The 14,746-nt window shown below is 48.0% G+C and overlaps 1 protein-coding gene across 1 annotated transcript in view; it reads left to right on the forward strand.

The window, feature by feature from the left end:
* LOC135984175 (B-cell differentiation antigen CD72-like) overlaps window positions 1–14,746 on the forward strand; it is a 66,554-nt gene that overhangs the window by 34,277 nt on the left and 17,531 nt on the right. The window contains exon 6 of the mRNA XM_065598598.1: window positions 2,971–3,071. Within this exon, the coding sequence (XP_065454670.1) occupies window positions 2,971–3,071 (101 nt within the window). The remainder of the gene's footprint in view (window positions 1–2,970; window positions 3,072–14,746) is intronic.

Below are 14,746 nucleotides of genomic sequence, written 5' to 3' on the forward strand. Positions count from 1 at the left end.
GGGGTTCCGTTTCAATAACACAATGCAACACCAGCTTGAGTCCCCACCCAGTGACCTGGGACAATTACATACCACCCCCTGGGCACCTCTAGGAGGCAATACTGCCCCTCTCGCAAGCACGGAGTCTGAGTGTAGCAAAAGCCTTTTAATAAAGGAGGGAAACAATGCGGCATTATGTTGGGGAAACACCACAAACAGGATTCATAACACAAACCATGAGCAAAAGATCCACCCCCCAAGTAAGTTTGGCAGTGTCCTTTTCCCCTCAGGGTCTTAAGTCCAACAACCCAAACATCACCCCAAAGTCCCAAAATCCAACACCCCAAAAGTCTCTTGAGTCCAGCAACCCAAAAATCACCCAAAAGTCAAACAACCCAAAAGTCTCTGTCCCTTGGTCAGTGCAGCCCCAGAGTTCAAAAGTTTATTTGCAGAGTCTTACCCCCCTCCCCAGCCTGGGTGGAAATGGGGAGGGGGGAGGGCACGCAGGGTGTTAAGGGGCACCTTACGTGATCTGAGGCCGACTGCCCTGCCTCTCTATGGGGTTCTGCTGCAGCCTTCAATACGAGCTGCTCCGCTCCTCCAGCCATCCCGTGAGCCGCTCTAGCCGTCCCACAAACTGCTCCGCTCCGCTCAGCTCCGCTTCACTCCACTTGCCATTCCGTGGGCCGCTCCAACCATCCCACAAACTGCTCAGCTCTGCCAGTCGCTTAGCAATATATCTTCAGGCTCCCCGACTAGTTAACATGGCACTCAGCTCTTAGTAATTTTAGCTCTTTAGTGATTTCAGCTTATAGTAGGGGAGCCCCAGTGCTGGTGCACCATTGGCCCAAAGTGAATTCAGCTCAGCAGCCTGTAACTAGACTCTTAATAGAATCAAAATTAGCTCTGCTATTCCATAGTGGAGAGGGGAGGTGGTGCAATCAGTGCCTCAGGCCCTCAAAAGGGGCCCATACCATCAGGCACAAATACCCATCCTCAGCCTCTCTTAATTCACTGGGTTTTGGAACCCATGTTCCTTGTCTAGTGAGTGCTACTTAGTTGATGGTGAGTTCCTCTGTCATAAAACAGTTCCACTGGCCTTGATTCACATAATCAGGGTAACACTTTATTCTTCCTGCCCCAATAACAGAGAAACCGGGGATCCCACAGCAGCCAAAGTGACCATTTGGGCGGCTGTGGGCTCATGCTAGGCGGGCTGGGTGTGCCTACGCAAACAAGACTAGCCCCTGAAATTCTTTTCCACAACTTGTCACAATTCACCACCAGATATCAGGGTAGAGGTCATCCTGACTCTGCTTACATAATTATGAAATAATTCAATTGGAATATAAATATTGTACTTACATTTCAGTGTATCGTATATAGAGCAGTACAAACAAGTCATTGTCTGTATGAAATTTTAGTTTGTGCTGACTTCGCTAGTGGTTTTTATATAGTCCGTTCTAAAACTAGACAAATATCTAGATGAGTTGATGGACCCCCTGGAAGAGCTCTGGGTACCCCCAGGGGTACAGGTATCCTTGCTTGAAAACCACTGTCCTAGATTGTATCAAAGACGGTGATAACTGTTCTGGGGAGAGGAGAAGACATTAGCTGAGATGGGCTAGTGCTGCTGTTAACGTCCGATCCTGTTTCCTAAAAGGCAAAACAAGACAAACACCCACAAGGGGAGAGAAGAGAACAGCAAAGAGGAAATGCAGCTTCTGTCTCTGGTGCTGACTCTCACTTGCAGCCTCACTGCTGGAGAGACTCAGGCCCAGCACAAGGTCCAATCGGCCACTCTGAGACCTGACAAACTCTTACCAGCATTGGTCTGGTTAGGACCTTGCATTCCTCTGCCTCCCTGGTCACAGGCTCACAGCTGTGTTACAAAATGTACAGTCTTGGCCGGCTGCCCAGACTCTTATTAGACAGAAGGTAAATGGAGAAGGATGGGGAGGGAAGAAATAAGGTGGGGAAGGAAAGGGACACCCAAGGGCGATGGGGAGATGAAGTCTCACATCCCAAGTGGTGTTCAGGACTCAGCCAGAGCTGGTGTCATCTGGGTCTCTCTCTCTGGCTTAGTCTGGTCAGGCCAGGACATCTCTCAGGGTCCGGATGACGGTCCCAGGAGACGGGTGGGGGGCAGTCAGGATGGTGAAGCTGGCTCCACTAGGCAACTTGTCTCCCAAAGTCTCTTTAAGGATGCCAAAGGGAGCAGTGGGTGGAACAGCCCCTCCCCTCCTTGTTTTGTCTACCAATTAGGCCTAATTTCTGACACACCAATTTCAGCTCCTTGACTTTGGTCCCACATGTCTCTTGTTTCTCAGTCAAGGCCTTAACACAGTCCTTGGGTTACACCAGGGGCCTTTTTGTTTGAACTAATTCAGTTTGTCTCCTTTTTGCACCGTTTCCCATCACATTTGTTGTCCTAGGGGTATTGTGACATCGTAGGAACCAAGTATCAGAGGCGTAGCCGTGTTAGTCTGGATCTGTAAAAAGCAAGAGAGAGTCCTGTGGCACCTTTAAGACTAACAGATGTATTGGAGCATAAGCTTTCATGGGCAGCCGACGAAGTGGGCATTCACCCACGAAAGCTTATGCTCCAATACATCTGTTAGTCTTAAAGGTGCCACAGGACTCTCTGTTGCATCTTAGGAATCGTCACTCACTTTTCACAGCTGAGCGCACACTTTGGGGAAACTCGTGGGCCCAGTTATCACAGCAGGTCCCAGCAGGGCCTCTCATTTCTGGTGGGCTGGGGTGAGTGGGATCCAGCACGATGGATAACCAATAGCAGAGTGCGCTGGGGGGATGCTGTTTTGCTGCCCCACACCTGGCTAGCTGGGTAACCCCACTTCTGGAGCAATGTGATGGTGCTCATGGGAACATCCTTTTCTCCACCAGCTAATCCTTTCCCTGCAGTTCTCTGCTTCTTCACAGCTGTCACTTGAATGCAGGGGTGTCATTACGTAACTCTTTTCTTCCTAGAATTTTCTGAAAGATACTGATGTGCAGTATTGGATTGGACTCAGGAGAGATTGGAGTACGGGATCACAGTGGAAGTGGGTTGATAATTCACCCTTTGAAAAGTAAGTACAATATTTATTTCTTCAGAGAGCTGCTCCATTTGCTAACCAGTGGCACCATCCAAAAGAAACAGGCACGTTAGTAACTGTAGCTAAAGCCACTGACTAAAGTGCTGAAAGGGTTAGAAGTGGCTTCCCCGTAATGGAACCAACCAGCCGGCAGTTCCTCACGTGGACCCTTTCCCAGAGGGGAATATTTAAAGCAACACCATATACTCGAAAGCTGCCAAATAACGAGTTTCAAGCAGTTCCAAGTCCTCTGAGTAAATTCTTTACCCGTAGTGCCCAAGAGTAAGTCAGGTGATTTACTGGGAGGCCAAGGGGCAAAACCACAGAACAAATGAGTGTAAAACACAATCCAGATGTCAGGACCGTACTGAGCGGCGCTGGCAGCGAACATGAAGAGGACACTGTGACACAGCAGGGAGTGGGGAGTATTGACCTGGGAAGGCAGGGGAGGTTGGCTGGGACGGGCTGCATTGGGGATGGGAGACTTTCCTTGAGGGAAGATACCTGAGCATGTAACATGAGAGCCCAGAAGGGGGGTTGGGGCCAGGTGACACCTTCTGCCCGGGAATCTGAACAAAGGCTGGAGGAGGGACCAGGAGGAGGCGGGGTGGGACAGCTAGAGGGGTTTTTTCAGTTTGGAGCTGGCTGGGGAAATGGAGGGAACCCCAAATCTGGGGTCTAAGCTCCCCACCCGCCAGAGGGACCTGGCTGAGGGGTCCTGGTTGTACCTACAAGCTCTGCTTGGGACTGTGTTCCTGTCCTCCAATAAACCTTCCATTTTACTGGCTGGCTGAGAGTCACAGTGAATCATAGAAATTGGGGGTGCAGGTCCCTGACTCCCCCACACTCTGTGACAGAGACATTTCTTAATTGTCTCTGACCCAATGCTGGGAATCTGAGTAACAACTGGAAATTCTCATTAATGAGAAGAAATTACGTATTATTGTCATCACTGAGGCCTAGCGGGATGAGTCGCAGGACGGGGATGTTAAACTCACTGGTTACAGCCTCTTTAGGAAGGTTTGGGGGGCACTCTGCATTAAAGGCAGCATCACCTGTTTTAGAGGTATTGCTAACTCAGAAGTGCAGGATCATGCCTATGGATGAATGTACTAACAAAGCCCAGTGGGTGTACTGGCGGGTCTGTTACAGACACCAAATCAAACCAGAGAACAGAATGGGATACTCACTAACCTCTTGTCTGTGACGTGGGAAGAAAAACTGTGTTGAGGGACTTCAGTCTGGGAGAGGTGTAGGAGGTCTCCTGCAGCCAGTAGTAAAACCTCATTTAAGTTTCTAAACATTAGCGATAATATTCTAACACAAGGGGTGTTTAGTAGGCAGCAGGTTTAAAACAAACAAAAGGAAGTATTTTTTTCACACAACGCACAACCTGTGGAACTCTTTGCCAGAGGATGTTGTGAGGGGCCAAGACTATAACAGGGTTCAAAAAAGAATTAGATAAATTGTTAGAAGGATAGGTCCATCAATGGCTATTAGCCAGGATGGGCAGGGATGGTGTCCCTAGCCTCTGTTTGTCAGAAGCTTGAAATGAGCGACTGGATGGATCACTTGATGATTACCTGTTCTGTTCATTCCCTCTGGGGCACCTGGCACTGTCCACTGTCGGTAGACAGGATACTGGGCTAGATGGACCTTTGGTCTGACCCAGTGTGGCCGTTCTGATGTTCTTACCCCCAACACGAGGTAGCTATTTTGGCCCTCATTCTGATGGATACAGATGAATTCATCACTAGACTGGAAGCTGGTGGTTGTCTAGAGACCAGTGATCATGACCTGATCACATTCAGTGTGGGCACACAGAGGACAGGCCCAACCAGTAATTTATTCACAGACCAGAAAGGACCACAATGTTCATCTAGCCTGACGTCTGTCACACACAGGCCAGAGCACTGCTGCCCGAAGATGCATTAAAACGTATCTTCTAGAAAGTGATCTGACCTCGATTTAATGACTCCAAACCATGGAGACACCACCACCTCCCATGGTGAGCTGTTCTAGTGGTTAATCACCCTCGCAGCTAGGAAACGGTATCTTATTTCAAGGCTGAATTTGTCCAGCTCTAACTTCCAGCCATTGGACCTTGTTATGGCTTTGTCTGCTAGCCTGAAAAGCCCCTTGGTGTCAGCTCTTTTCCATGTGTCTGAACCTAGACACCGAGATGACGTCACCTCTCAACCTTGTCTTTGATAAGCTGATTAGATTGGGCTCCTCAAATCTCACATCATACATCTTGTTTTCCATCCTCTGGATCATTTTTGTGACCCTCCTCTGAACCTTCTCTGGTAGTTCCACATCCTTCTTGAGGTGCGGACACTAGGACTGGACACGGTATTCTAGTATCAGCCTGATCATGCTGTGTACAGAGGCAAGATCACTTCCCTATTTCGACTGGAAAGCCCCTTTTTTATACATCCATGGAGCACGTTAGCCCTTTTTGCCACAGCCTTGCACTCACGGCTCACGTTGAGGCCACACAAAGTCCTTTTGTGAGTCACTGCTTTTCAAGACAAAGTCTCATGTTCTAACAATGCTGCCCTTGGTGGGACACTTCTGAGAGTACCAGTTCAGGACAAATTGCTTAGAGCAGGGCAGTTACAGCCCAAGGCTGGGTTTTTTCCCCTTCTAAGGCAAACCAAACCAGCCAAACAGAGAGGACTTTGGTTTTGCTTCACTGGCTAACCAGAAGTCTCACAAGCAATTCCCTTAGACACTCCAGTTTCCCAGTATCACCACCAATACCACTCGTTATGGGGATGAATGGTTATGAAAACCAATACCCCAGTAAAAGAGAAATGGTTCTCCCGATCCCAAATGACCAAGCCCCAGACCCAGGTCAATATACAAATCAGATCTTACCCACAAATCACACTGTTGCCAATCCTTTAGAATCTAAAATCTAAAGGTTTATTCATAAAAAGAAAGAAATATAGATGAGAGTTAGAATTGGTTAAATGGAATCAATTACATACAGTAATGGCGAAGTTCTTGGTTCAGGCTTGTAGCAGTGATGGAATAAACTGCAGGTTCAAATCAAGTCTGTGGAATATCCCCCGCTGGGATGGGTCATTCAGTCCTTTATTCAGAGCTTCAGTTTGCAGCAAGGTTTCTCCAGAAGTAAGAAACAGGACTGAAGACAAAATGGAGGTGTTTTCAGGGCATTTTATATTCTCTGCCTGTGGAAGGACACAGCAGCAAGATGGAGTTTGGAGTCACATGGGCAAGTCACATGTCCATGAATGACTCAGTTCTTTACAGGTTTCAGAGTAGCAGCCGTGTTAGTCTGTATCCGCAAAAAGAAGAACAGGAGGACTTGTGGCACCTTAGAGACTAACAAATTTATTAGAGCATAAGCTTTCGTGGACTACAGCCCACTTCTTCGGATTCTTTACAGGCTGACGCCATTGTTTGCATGTTAGTTTGAATGTTCCCAGGAAAGCTCAGATGCGGATTGGTGTCTCCCATAGTTCATTGTCAGTTAAGTTTCTTGATTGGGCACTTACTGAGAATAGTCCTTTCTCAAGAAACTGACCAAATGCTTCACTGAGTCTACTGAGAATCAAAGCACATTAAGAAACAAGTACATAGCCAATATTCATAACTTCAACTACAAAATGATACACACATACAGATAGCACAATCATAATCAGCAAATCATAACCGTTCCATAGACACCTCACACAACAACCTTTGTACAATAAATAACAGTGGTTGCAACAATGATCTATACGGTCACAATTCATGTCAATAACATCACACATGTCCTGTAGAAATAACCTCTGTTCTTGGTTCCCAGAAGCACTGCCATGCATTAAATCACGTTTTGTTGGATTGTGACCATTTAACCAGACAATACGGACGACTGTAACAGTCTCCTGTCTTCCTCATTACTCACCACCCCACCAATCTTTGTGTCACCGGCATATTTACCAGCCAAGATTTTATATCATGATCTAGATTGTTGATAACATTGAAGTGTTGGACCAGGAACGGATCTTTGGGCGACCCCGCTAGAAATGGCCCCGCTCATTGTGAGCAAAGACATTTCACAACCTCCTAGTGAGCCAGTTTTAATCAATCTAACATGTGCCCTGTTAGTTCCATGTGTAACCCTTCCGCCAAGTGCAGCCGGCAGCAGCCAGGGCCGGGTTCAGTATCTGGGGGTTCCTTTCCATCGATCCAACACAGAGCTGGCTCCAGCCCCCACCCAGTGACCAGGGACAATTACACCCCACCCCTGGGCGCCTCTGAGAGGCCAAACTTCCCCTCTCGCAAGCACAGAGTCCGAGTGTAGGAAAGAAACTTGTAAAGAAAGGAGGGAAGTCACCTGACATTAATTAGGGAAAATGCCACAAGCAGGATTCATAATCATAAAACTGTGAGCAGGACGCCCACCCAGAGTGTGCAGGGCAGAGCCTTCTGTCTCGTGTTCTTCCGTTCTACAACCAACAGTTCCTTTTCTGTGCCGCTCTTTGCTCCCTCACCGCACCCCACTCGCAGGGGTTGTCCTGGGTCAGTGAGGACCCAGGGGTCAGAGGCGCAGCTGTGTCAGTTCACCTCCCACCCAGGGGAGAAGGCACCTGGCTTGCTCTGGCCTCTGAGCACTTGCTCTGTTTGGCTGGCCTGCCAGCCACTGTTCCTCTAGACGACCCGCTCGCTGCTCTGCCAGCTGCTCCACTACACACTGACATCTTCTGCTGCCACCTGCCTCTCTGCTGTGACCTCTGCAGGTCGGTCTCTTCAGGCTCTCCCAGCTCTCAGTGACTGTCAGCTCTTAGCAGGGGAACTGCCTTGCTGAACCAGGCTGGGCAGAAACGCTGCCCCCAAGTGATGTCAGCGCTAGGGAGCACTTAACAAAAGACTCCTCACGGAGCTGCACTTAGCTCTATCTGTGGACAGGGGGAGGAGCAGGTTAAACTGTGCCTGAGACCCTTAAATATAGTCCACACCTCTTAGCAGGGACCCCACCACTCTTACTTTCACAGGGGAGGGGTCTGGTATTTGAGCTCCCAGCTTAGCAAGCTCCTTTCAATTGAGGGTGACTCCCTCAATCAGGATAGGGTCAGCACAGTTCAACTGCCCTTTATTCATACAATAAAGGTAACATGGATAACACCGTTTCGGTCCCCCTGAGTGGTATACGGCTCGATAGTATTCATCACCATGTATTTTTGGACAGGTTTCCATGCCTCCTTTTGGCCTCATGTCCCGCCTTCCATTCCCGTTTCCGTTGGTGTTGAAGTTCAGCGCTGTTGGCCAGTTTGAATTTTTTTTTTTAATTATTTTTTATGTTTGAATGGGGGAATGTTGCATGCTTGTGCTTTGATACATTTGGTTGATTGTTTAGAGAAAAAGGTTGAAAGAATAGAGTGAGAGAGCTTAAAGATTAAAAAAGAAAGCTCTGATAAGGTTAAGAGGAAAGGTTATTGATATCTGGTGCCCTGCACGGGAGTGAAGTGCAGTTGTTCCAATCTTTAAGAATCAGTGTTTGCTAAGCAGACAAGCAGACTTGCAGTGCTTGTTTATTTCCTGGGCTAAGGAGTCTTTTACTTTATGCAATAATAAAGAATGTTTTCAAAGCCAAAAAATCCATTTATTGAAAAGAAAAAAAATGTATTTATTGAAAAGAAAAAGAGGGTGGAGCAGGGAACGGTACAGTCACAGATTCGCGTATGTCCTGTCGGGTGTGCTGTGCAGTGAGTGCTGCACTTCAGGACAGCTATACTGCATGGTGATGGGGGTTGAGTGCAGAGGGTGAGGGTCGTGGTTTTCAGGGCTGGGTGGTGAAGATACAGGTGTTGGAGGCAGCGGGTGGTGTGAAGAACACGGAAGTTGGGGAAAGTGGGTTGGAGGTGACAGTGGGGCACAACGGAAAGAGTTTTGGGACAAGGGCTGTAGGGGGGGTGGCGTTTGCAGTACTGCTCCTCTTTCTGCATGGCTACCAGCTCCTGGATAGCGTCTGCTTGGCGCTCCAGGATGCTTATGAGCCGATCAGTGCTTTGCCGCCGGTGCGCTGCATTTTCCTGGCAGATCCTGCTTTCTCTCTCCCTCCAGTCCTGTGCTTTCTCATTCTCTTTAATAGATTGCTGCATCACTTCTTGCAGCATGTCTTCTTTGCTTTTTCGTGGTCTTTTCCTGAGTCTTTGCAGTCTCTGAGCAGGCGAGAAGAGGGACGGCTGAGGTCTCAAGGTTGATGCAGCTGTATAGGCAAAATGCAACATTTAACAGAGGCAGCATTGTTTATACCAGACAGAGTAATGATTCCCCCCGCACTTAAGTAGTAGAAAACACACAGGGTCTACACAATAGCATAATTTTCCCGTCTGAAACAGAGCATACATAACCCCTGGGAGCCTCAAAATAGTGAGTAAGGGGGACTGATTGTTTCAGGGCTGCACTGTCCTTTGGGTTTCTGTGCCTTGGGGAGAGCCAACAGCTTCAGGGGGCACCTACACTGAACACTGTCCCAACATTTTCCACAGGAGTTCATCCTGGACGATATCTCGCTGCTGAGGGTGCCCTGGGAAGCAAGGGAGGGTCTTCTACTGCAATGTGGCTTCTGCCCTGGCCCATGTGCAGCTTGCCTGTGTGACAATGCAGTTCTGGCGGAACCCAACTGAGAGTGCCAACTCAGGACAAATTGCTCAAACAGGGCAGTTACAGCCCAAGGCTGGGGTTTTTCCACCTCTAAGGCAAACCAAACCAGCCAGACTAGGAGGACTTCGGTCTCATCCCACTGGCTAACCGCAAGTCTCACAAGCAATCTCCTTAGACACTCCAGTTTCCCAGTATCACCACCAGTACCACTCGTTATGGGGACAAATGGTTATGAAAACCAATACCCAACTAAAAGAAAAAAGGTTCTCCTGATCCCAAAGGACCAAGCCCCAGACCCAAGTCAATATACAAATCAGATCTTGCCCACAAATCACGCTGTTGCCAATCCTTTAGAATCTAAAATCTAAAGGTTTATTCATAAAAGGGAAAAGATAGAGATGAGAGATAGAATTGGTTAAATGGAATCAATTACATATAGTAATGGCAAAGTTCTTGGTTCAGGCTTGCAGCAGCGATGGAATAAACTGCAGGTTCAAATCAAGTCTCTGGAATACATCCCCCGCTGGGATGGGTCCTCAGTCCTTTGTTCAGAGCTTCAGTGTAGCAAAGTTCCTCCAGAGGTAAGAAGCAGGATTGAAGACAAGATGGAGATGAGGCATCCGCCTTATATAGTCTTTTCCAGGTGTAAGATCACCTCTTTGTTCTTACTGTGGAAAATTACAGCAAAATGGAGTCTGGAGTCACATGGGCCAGTCCCTGCATACTTTGCTGAGTTACAAGGCGTATCTGCCTTCTCTCAATGGGTCCATTGTATAGCTGATGGTCCTTAATGGGCCATCAAGCAGGCTAGGCAGAGCTAATCTCAGCTTGTCTGGGATGTCACCCAGAAGCATAGCATAAGTTTGCCATACAGATAGTATAGAGCCAATATTCATAACTTCAACTACAAAATTGATACACACATATAGACAGCATAATCATAACCAGTAAACCATAACCTTGTCCTAGACACCCCATTTGACCCCCTTTATACAAGATTTGGGTGCCACTACAGGACCTTGGTTGCAACAATGATCTATATGGTCCCAGTTTGTGTCAATAACATCACAGCCTGTGTGCAGCAATGGTCCCCCTGCCCCTCGCGGCACAGTGGCGTGGACATGTTAGCCTGGCTGGGACAAGGAGCACGGTGGCTCTCCCGATAAACCTGCGCAAGCGCATTGCACACGTTCTGGATGAGACATTCGAGGAGATTACCGAGGCCGATTACCGCGATGTGATAAACCACATCAATGCACTATTCCGCATCTAGGCATGCATGCCTAACCCTCCTCTCCCAAAGAGCCCGCACCGAAAAAATTCCTTCCTGAAAAAAAAAACTGCTTACCGGGAACCTGCTCTTCTGTTTGTCCTCCACCAAGTACCGGCCACTGCGACTGGCTATCTTCCTCCTGGCTCGAGAAGAGCTCCTGGCTGCATGGCTCCAGGGATTCCGGGGTGTCTCCATCTGGCCCACCACCATCACTCCCGTTTTCCTCCTCCTCCTCCTCTCCCCCCCCTCCACCGGCTCTGAAGTGTCCATGGTGGTGCTCACCCCTCCCCCCCCCACCATCTGCACCCTCCTTCCGCCACAGCTCTGGGTCACTGGTAACTCGCTCCCAGGGCAGGTCATTCAGCAGGAATTTTAGATGTGCACAGAACACAGACAGGATTGGTTCCCATATGATTACAGAACTGCAGTAAAGTGGAACAATTTTCAGCTTGTGTGATTGGAGGATATCTGGATGCATATTATAAGACTGTCCTACATAAATGAGGAAAAGTTGAGGTGCCTTTATTATTCTTTTCTTCCACTCTTTCTTTCTATGGGGAATTTGCCAATGCGATATCACTGTTTTCCTTTTAAACAAACAAACAAACAAACAAACAAACAAACAAACAAACAAACAAACAAACAAAAAGGCAATGGCTGTTGAAAATAGCAATTCCAGTCCTAATAACCACTGGGAAGCATTGCTTGCTCAATTTTATCCTACTTTTTCTACAGCAAGTTCCAGTGGATCAGTAGATTTGATTTGGGAGAAATGAAGTAACAGCTGCCCAAACTGAGCTTGAGCCCTCCTGAATTTTGAGGTGTTCAAATCTGGAAGGCAGGTGCTGGGGTGGGGGAGGGGGCTGTGGCTCCGTGGGGGAGCACAGCAGCATGTATGCAGCAGTGTGTCTGGCGCTGCGCGGAGCCAGACATGCTGGTCTGAGTGGCACGGTAAGGGAGTTAGATAGGCATGGGAGTCTGGGGATTTGTTGGGACAGGTAGGGGGTGGGATCCTAGGGGGGAAGTTGGGGCGGTCTCAGCAGGGGGCAGTTGGGGACAAGGAGAAGGGAGGCTTAGTTAGGGGGTGGGGTCCTGGGAGGCAGTTAGGGGCAGGGGTCCCGGGAGGGGGTGATCAGGGGCCAGGGTGCAGGGGGGGTTGGATGGGTTGGGGTTTCTGTGGGGGGCAGTCGGATGAGGGCAGGGTGGGGCTACCCTCCCTCCCCGTGGAGTGTCCTGTTTTTTGAATGTTAACATATGGTATCCCTACTCCCAGGGCAGCTCTCCATTCACTGCAGCATGAGGTCTCAGCTACCTCCCTCCCTCCCCCTCTTTCCTGTTGGTAGTGGCCAAGGGAATGCTGGGAAATGTAGTTCTTTCCCTGCTCCAGGGCTGGCTCTATAGGCAGGGAGCTAACCAAAGAACTACAGCTCCCAGGGCCCCCTGTTGGTTCTCAGTTCCCAGGCTGGATCCCTGCCGCCCCTGCAAATGGGCTGCCCCAAGCACGTGCTTGCTTTGCTGGTGCCTAGAGCCGCCCCTGAACCTCAAGTATCACATCCAGCTCTTTGTAGAACAGGCAGGTCGCGGGGGGAGCACCCGAGCGGCTGTTTGCGTCGCGGGCTTTGCGATAGGCACTCCGCAGCTCCTTGACTTTAATCCTGCACTGCAGGGTGTCCAGGTCATGGCCCCTTTCCATCATGTCCTTTGATACCTTCCCGAAGGTATCGTAATTCCTATGGCTGGAGCGCAGCTGGGACTGGACAGCTTCCTCCCCCCAAACACTGATGAGGTCCAGCAACTCGCCATTGCTCCATGCCGGGGCTCGCTTGGCGCGTGGAGGTATGGTCACCTGGAGAGATTCGCTGATAGCACTCCTCGCCACGCCGGGCTGAGCAAACAGGAAGGGGATTTTTAAAATTCCTGGGGAATGTAAAGGGTCGGTCCCATGGTTGGTTACCTGAGGCCAGGGCAGGAGAGTTTGAACTGATGACCAGAGTGGCTAGAACAGGCATTGTGGGATACTGCCGAATACTTCTGGAGGCCAGTCACAGCGCATTGGGCAGCCACACTGGCGCCGCAGCGGCAGCGCAATACACGCTATTCCTCTCGGGGACGTGGAGTACATGCAGCGCTGCAACCACGGAGATACAGCGCTGCAAATGCCTTGCCAGTGTAGACGGGGAGTGAGTTACAGCGCTGGGGGAGGCTTTACAGCGCTGTAACTCGCAAGTGTAGCCAAGGCCTTAACCTCCATGAATTTGTCCAGTTCTCTTTTAAACGCTCTTATAGTCCTAGCCTTCACAACCTCCTCAGGCAAGGAGTTCCACAGGTTGACTCTGCGCTGTGTGAAGAAGAACTTCCTTGTATTTGTTTCAAACCTGTTGCCTATTAATTTCATTTGGTGACCCCTAGTTCTTGTATTATGGGAATAAGTAAATAACTTTTCCTTATCTACTTTCTCCACATCACTCATGATTTTATATACCTCTATCATATCCCCCCTTAGTCTCCTCTTTTCCAAGCTGAAGAGTCCTAGCCTCTTTAATCTCTCCTCATATGGGACCCGTTCCAAACCCCTAATCATTTTAGTTGCCCTTTTCTGAACCTTTTCTAGTCATTTTCCAAACCCCTAATCACAGGCTGGAGCTGTGGCCTTCTCTATATTTAAAAAACAGATCAGACTAGCAGATAAAGCCAGTGACCATGCACTATAGTCTGCCTTAGCAATGCTCTAGGGGTCAGTCACCCCTTCGGTTTGCTTGGTTTTTTACACAGACTTCTTCTTTCCTAACTTTTTAAACCATTGGTTCCCAAACTTTTCGGCATCACGCCCCCTTTTTAATTTTTGAGAAAACCTCACACCCCCCACCTCTCCTTTACCATCATCCAACCCCCCTTTTAACAAATTCAATTAGTAATTAAAAATTAAAAATACAAAAACTTGATATAAATTTTTTTATTTAAAATTAAAAAAAAAAGCACAAATAGTTTTTCTTGGCACAAAAATTTAATAAAAATGTAATTTAAAATAAGAAATAGCATAAACAAAAGAAATTTAATGTGAAGGATGCTGCTGCATTTTCTCCACGAGTTGGGAAATCCTAGGTTTGAAAGATGAAAGTGCACAATGCAAATCGTTTTTGATATCCACTCAATTCCTTTGTTTCATTTTTATTATGTCTAAACTTGAAAAGCTTTTTTCACAGAGGTACATTGACGAAAACGGAAGAATAATATGTAGCGCTTCGTCTCCAACTTTCGGGTAAATTGGGAAATATTTTATACAAAATTCCGCCAGGCTTAAGTTTTCAAAAATATCTTTTGCACTTGAATTGTATTTCATTTGGAGTGCTTGTTCTTGCAATACTTCTGGCAATGAATCGACATCAACGTTGAATGGATTACGTGCTAATTTATGAATGGGGTTGCCAGAAAAGTTGTCTGGAAAATAGCAGATGGATTCATCAGCAAGGCAGTTCAGATGAAACACAGTTTTGTTCTTCGCATCCTCTTTACAAAGTTCTTGGAAACCTTCATTTTCAGCGAGTGATGAAAATGTTGGAAAAGACAAAAAGTTAGGCATCTGAGCTTAGAATACTTTCAAGATAACACCGAACAGCGCACTGATACACAGATACCCTCCCACCAACAACACAGGAAGAAGAACTCCACATGGACTTCTCCTGAGGGTCGAAATGACAGTCTGGACCTATACATAGAATGCTTCCGCCGACGTGCACAGGTAGAAATTGTGGAAAAACAACATCGCTTGCCTCATAAC

This window comes from Chrysemys picta, chromosome 6 (genome assembly GCF_011386835.1).
Source record: "Chrysemys picta bellii isolate R12L10 chromosome 6, ASM1138683v2, whole genome shotgun sequence".
NCBI lineage: Eukaryota > Metazoa > Chordata > Testudines > Emydidae > Chrysemys > Chrysemys picta.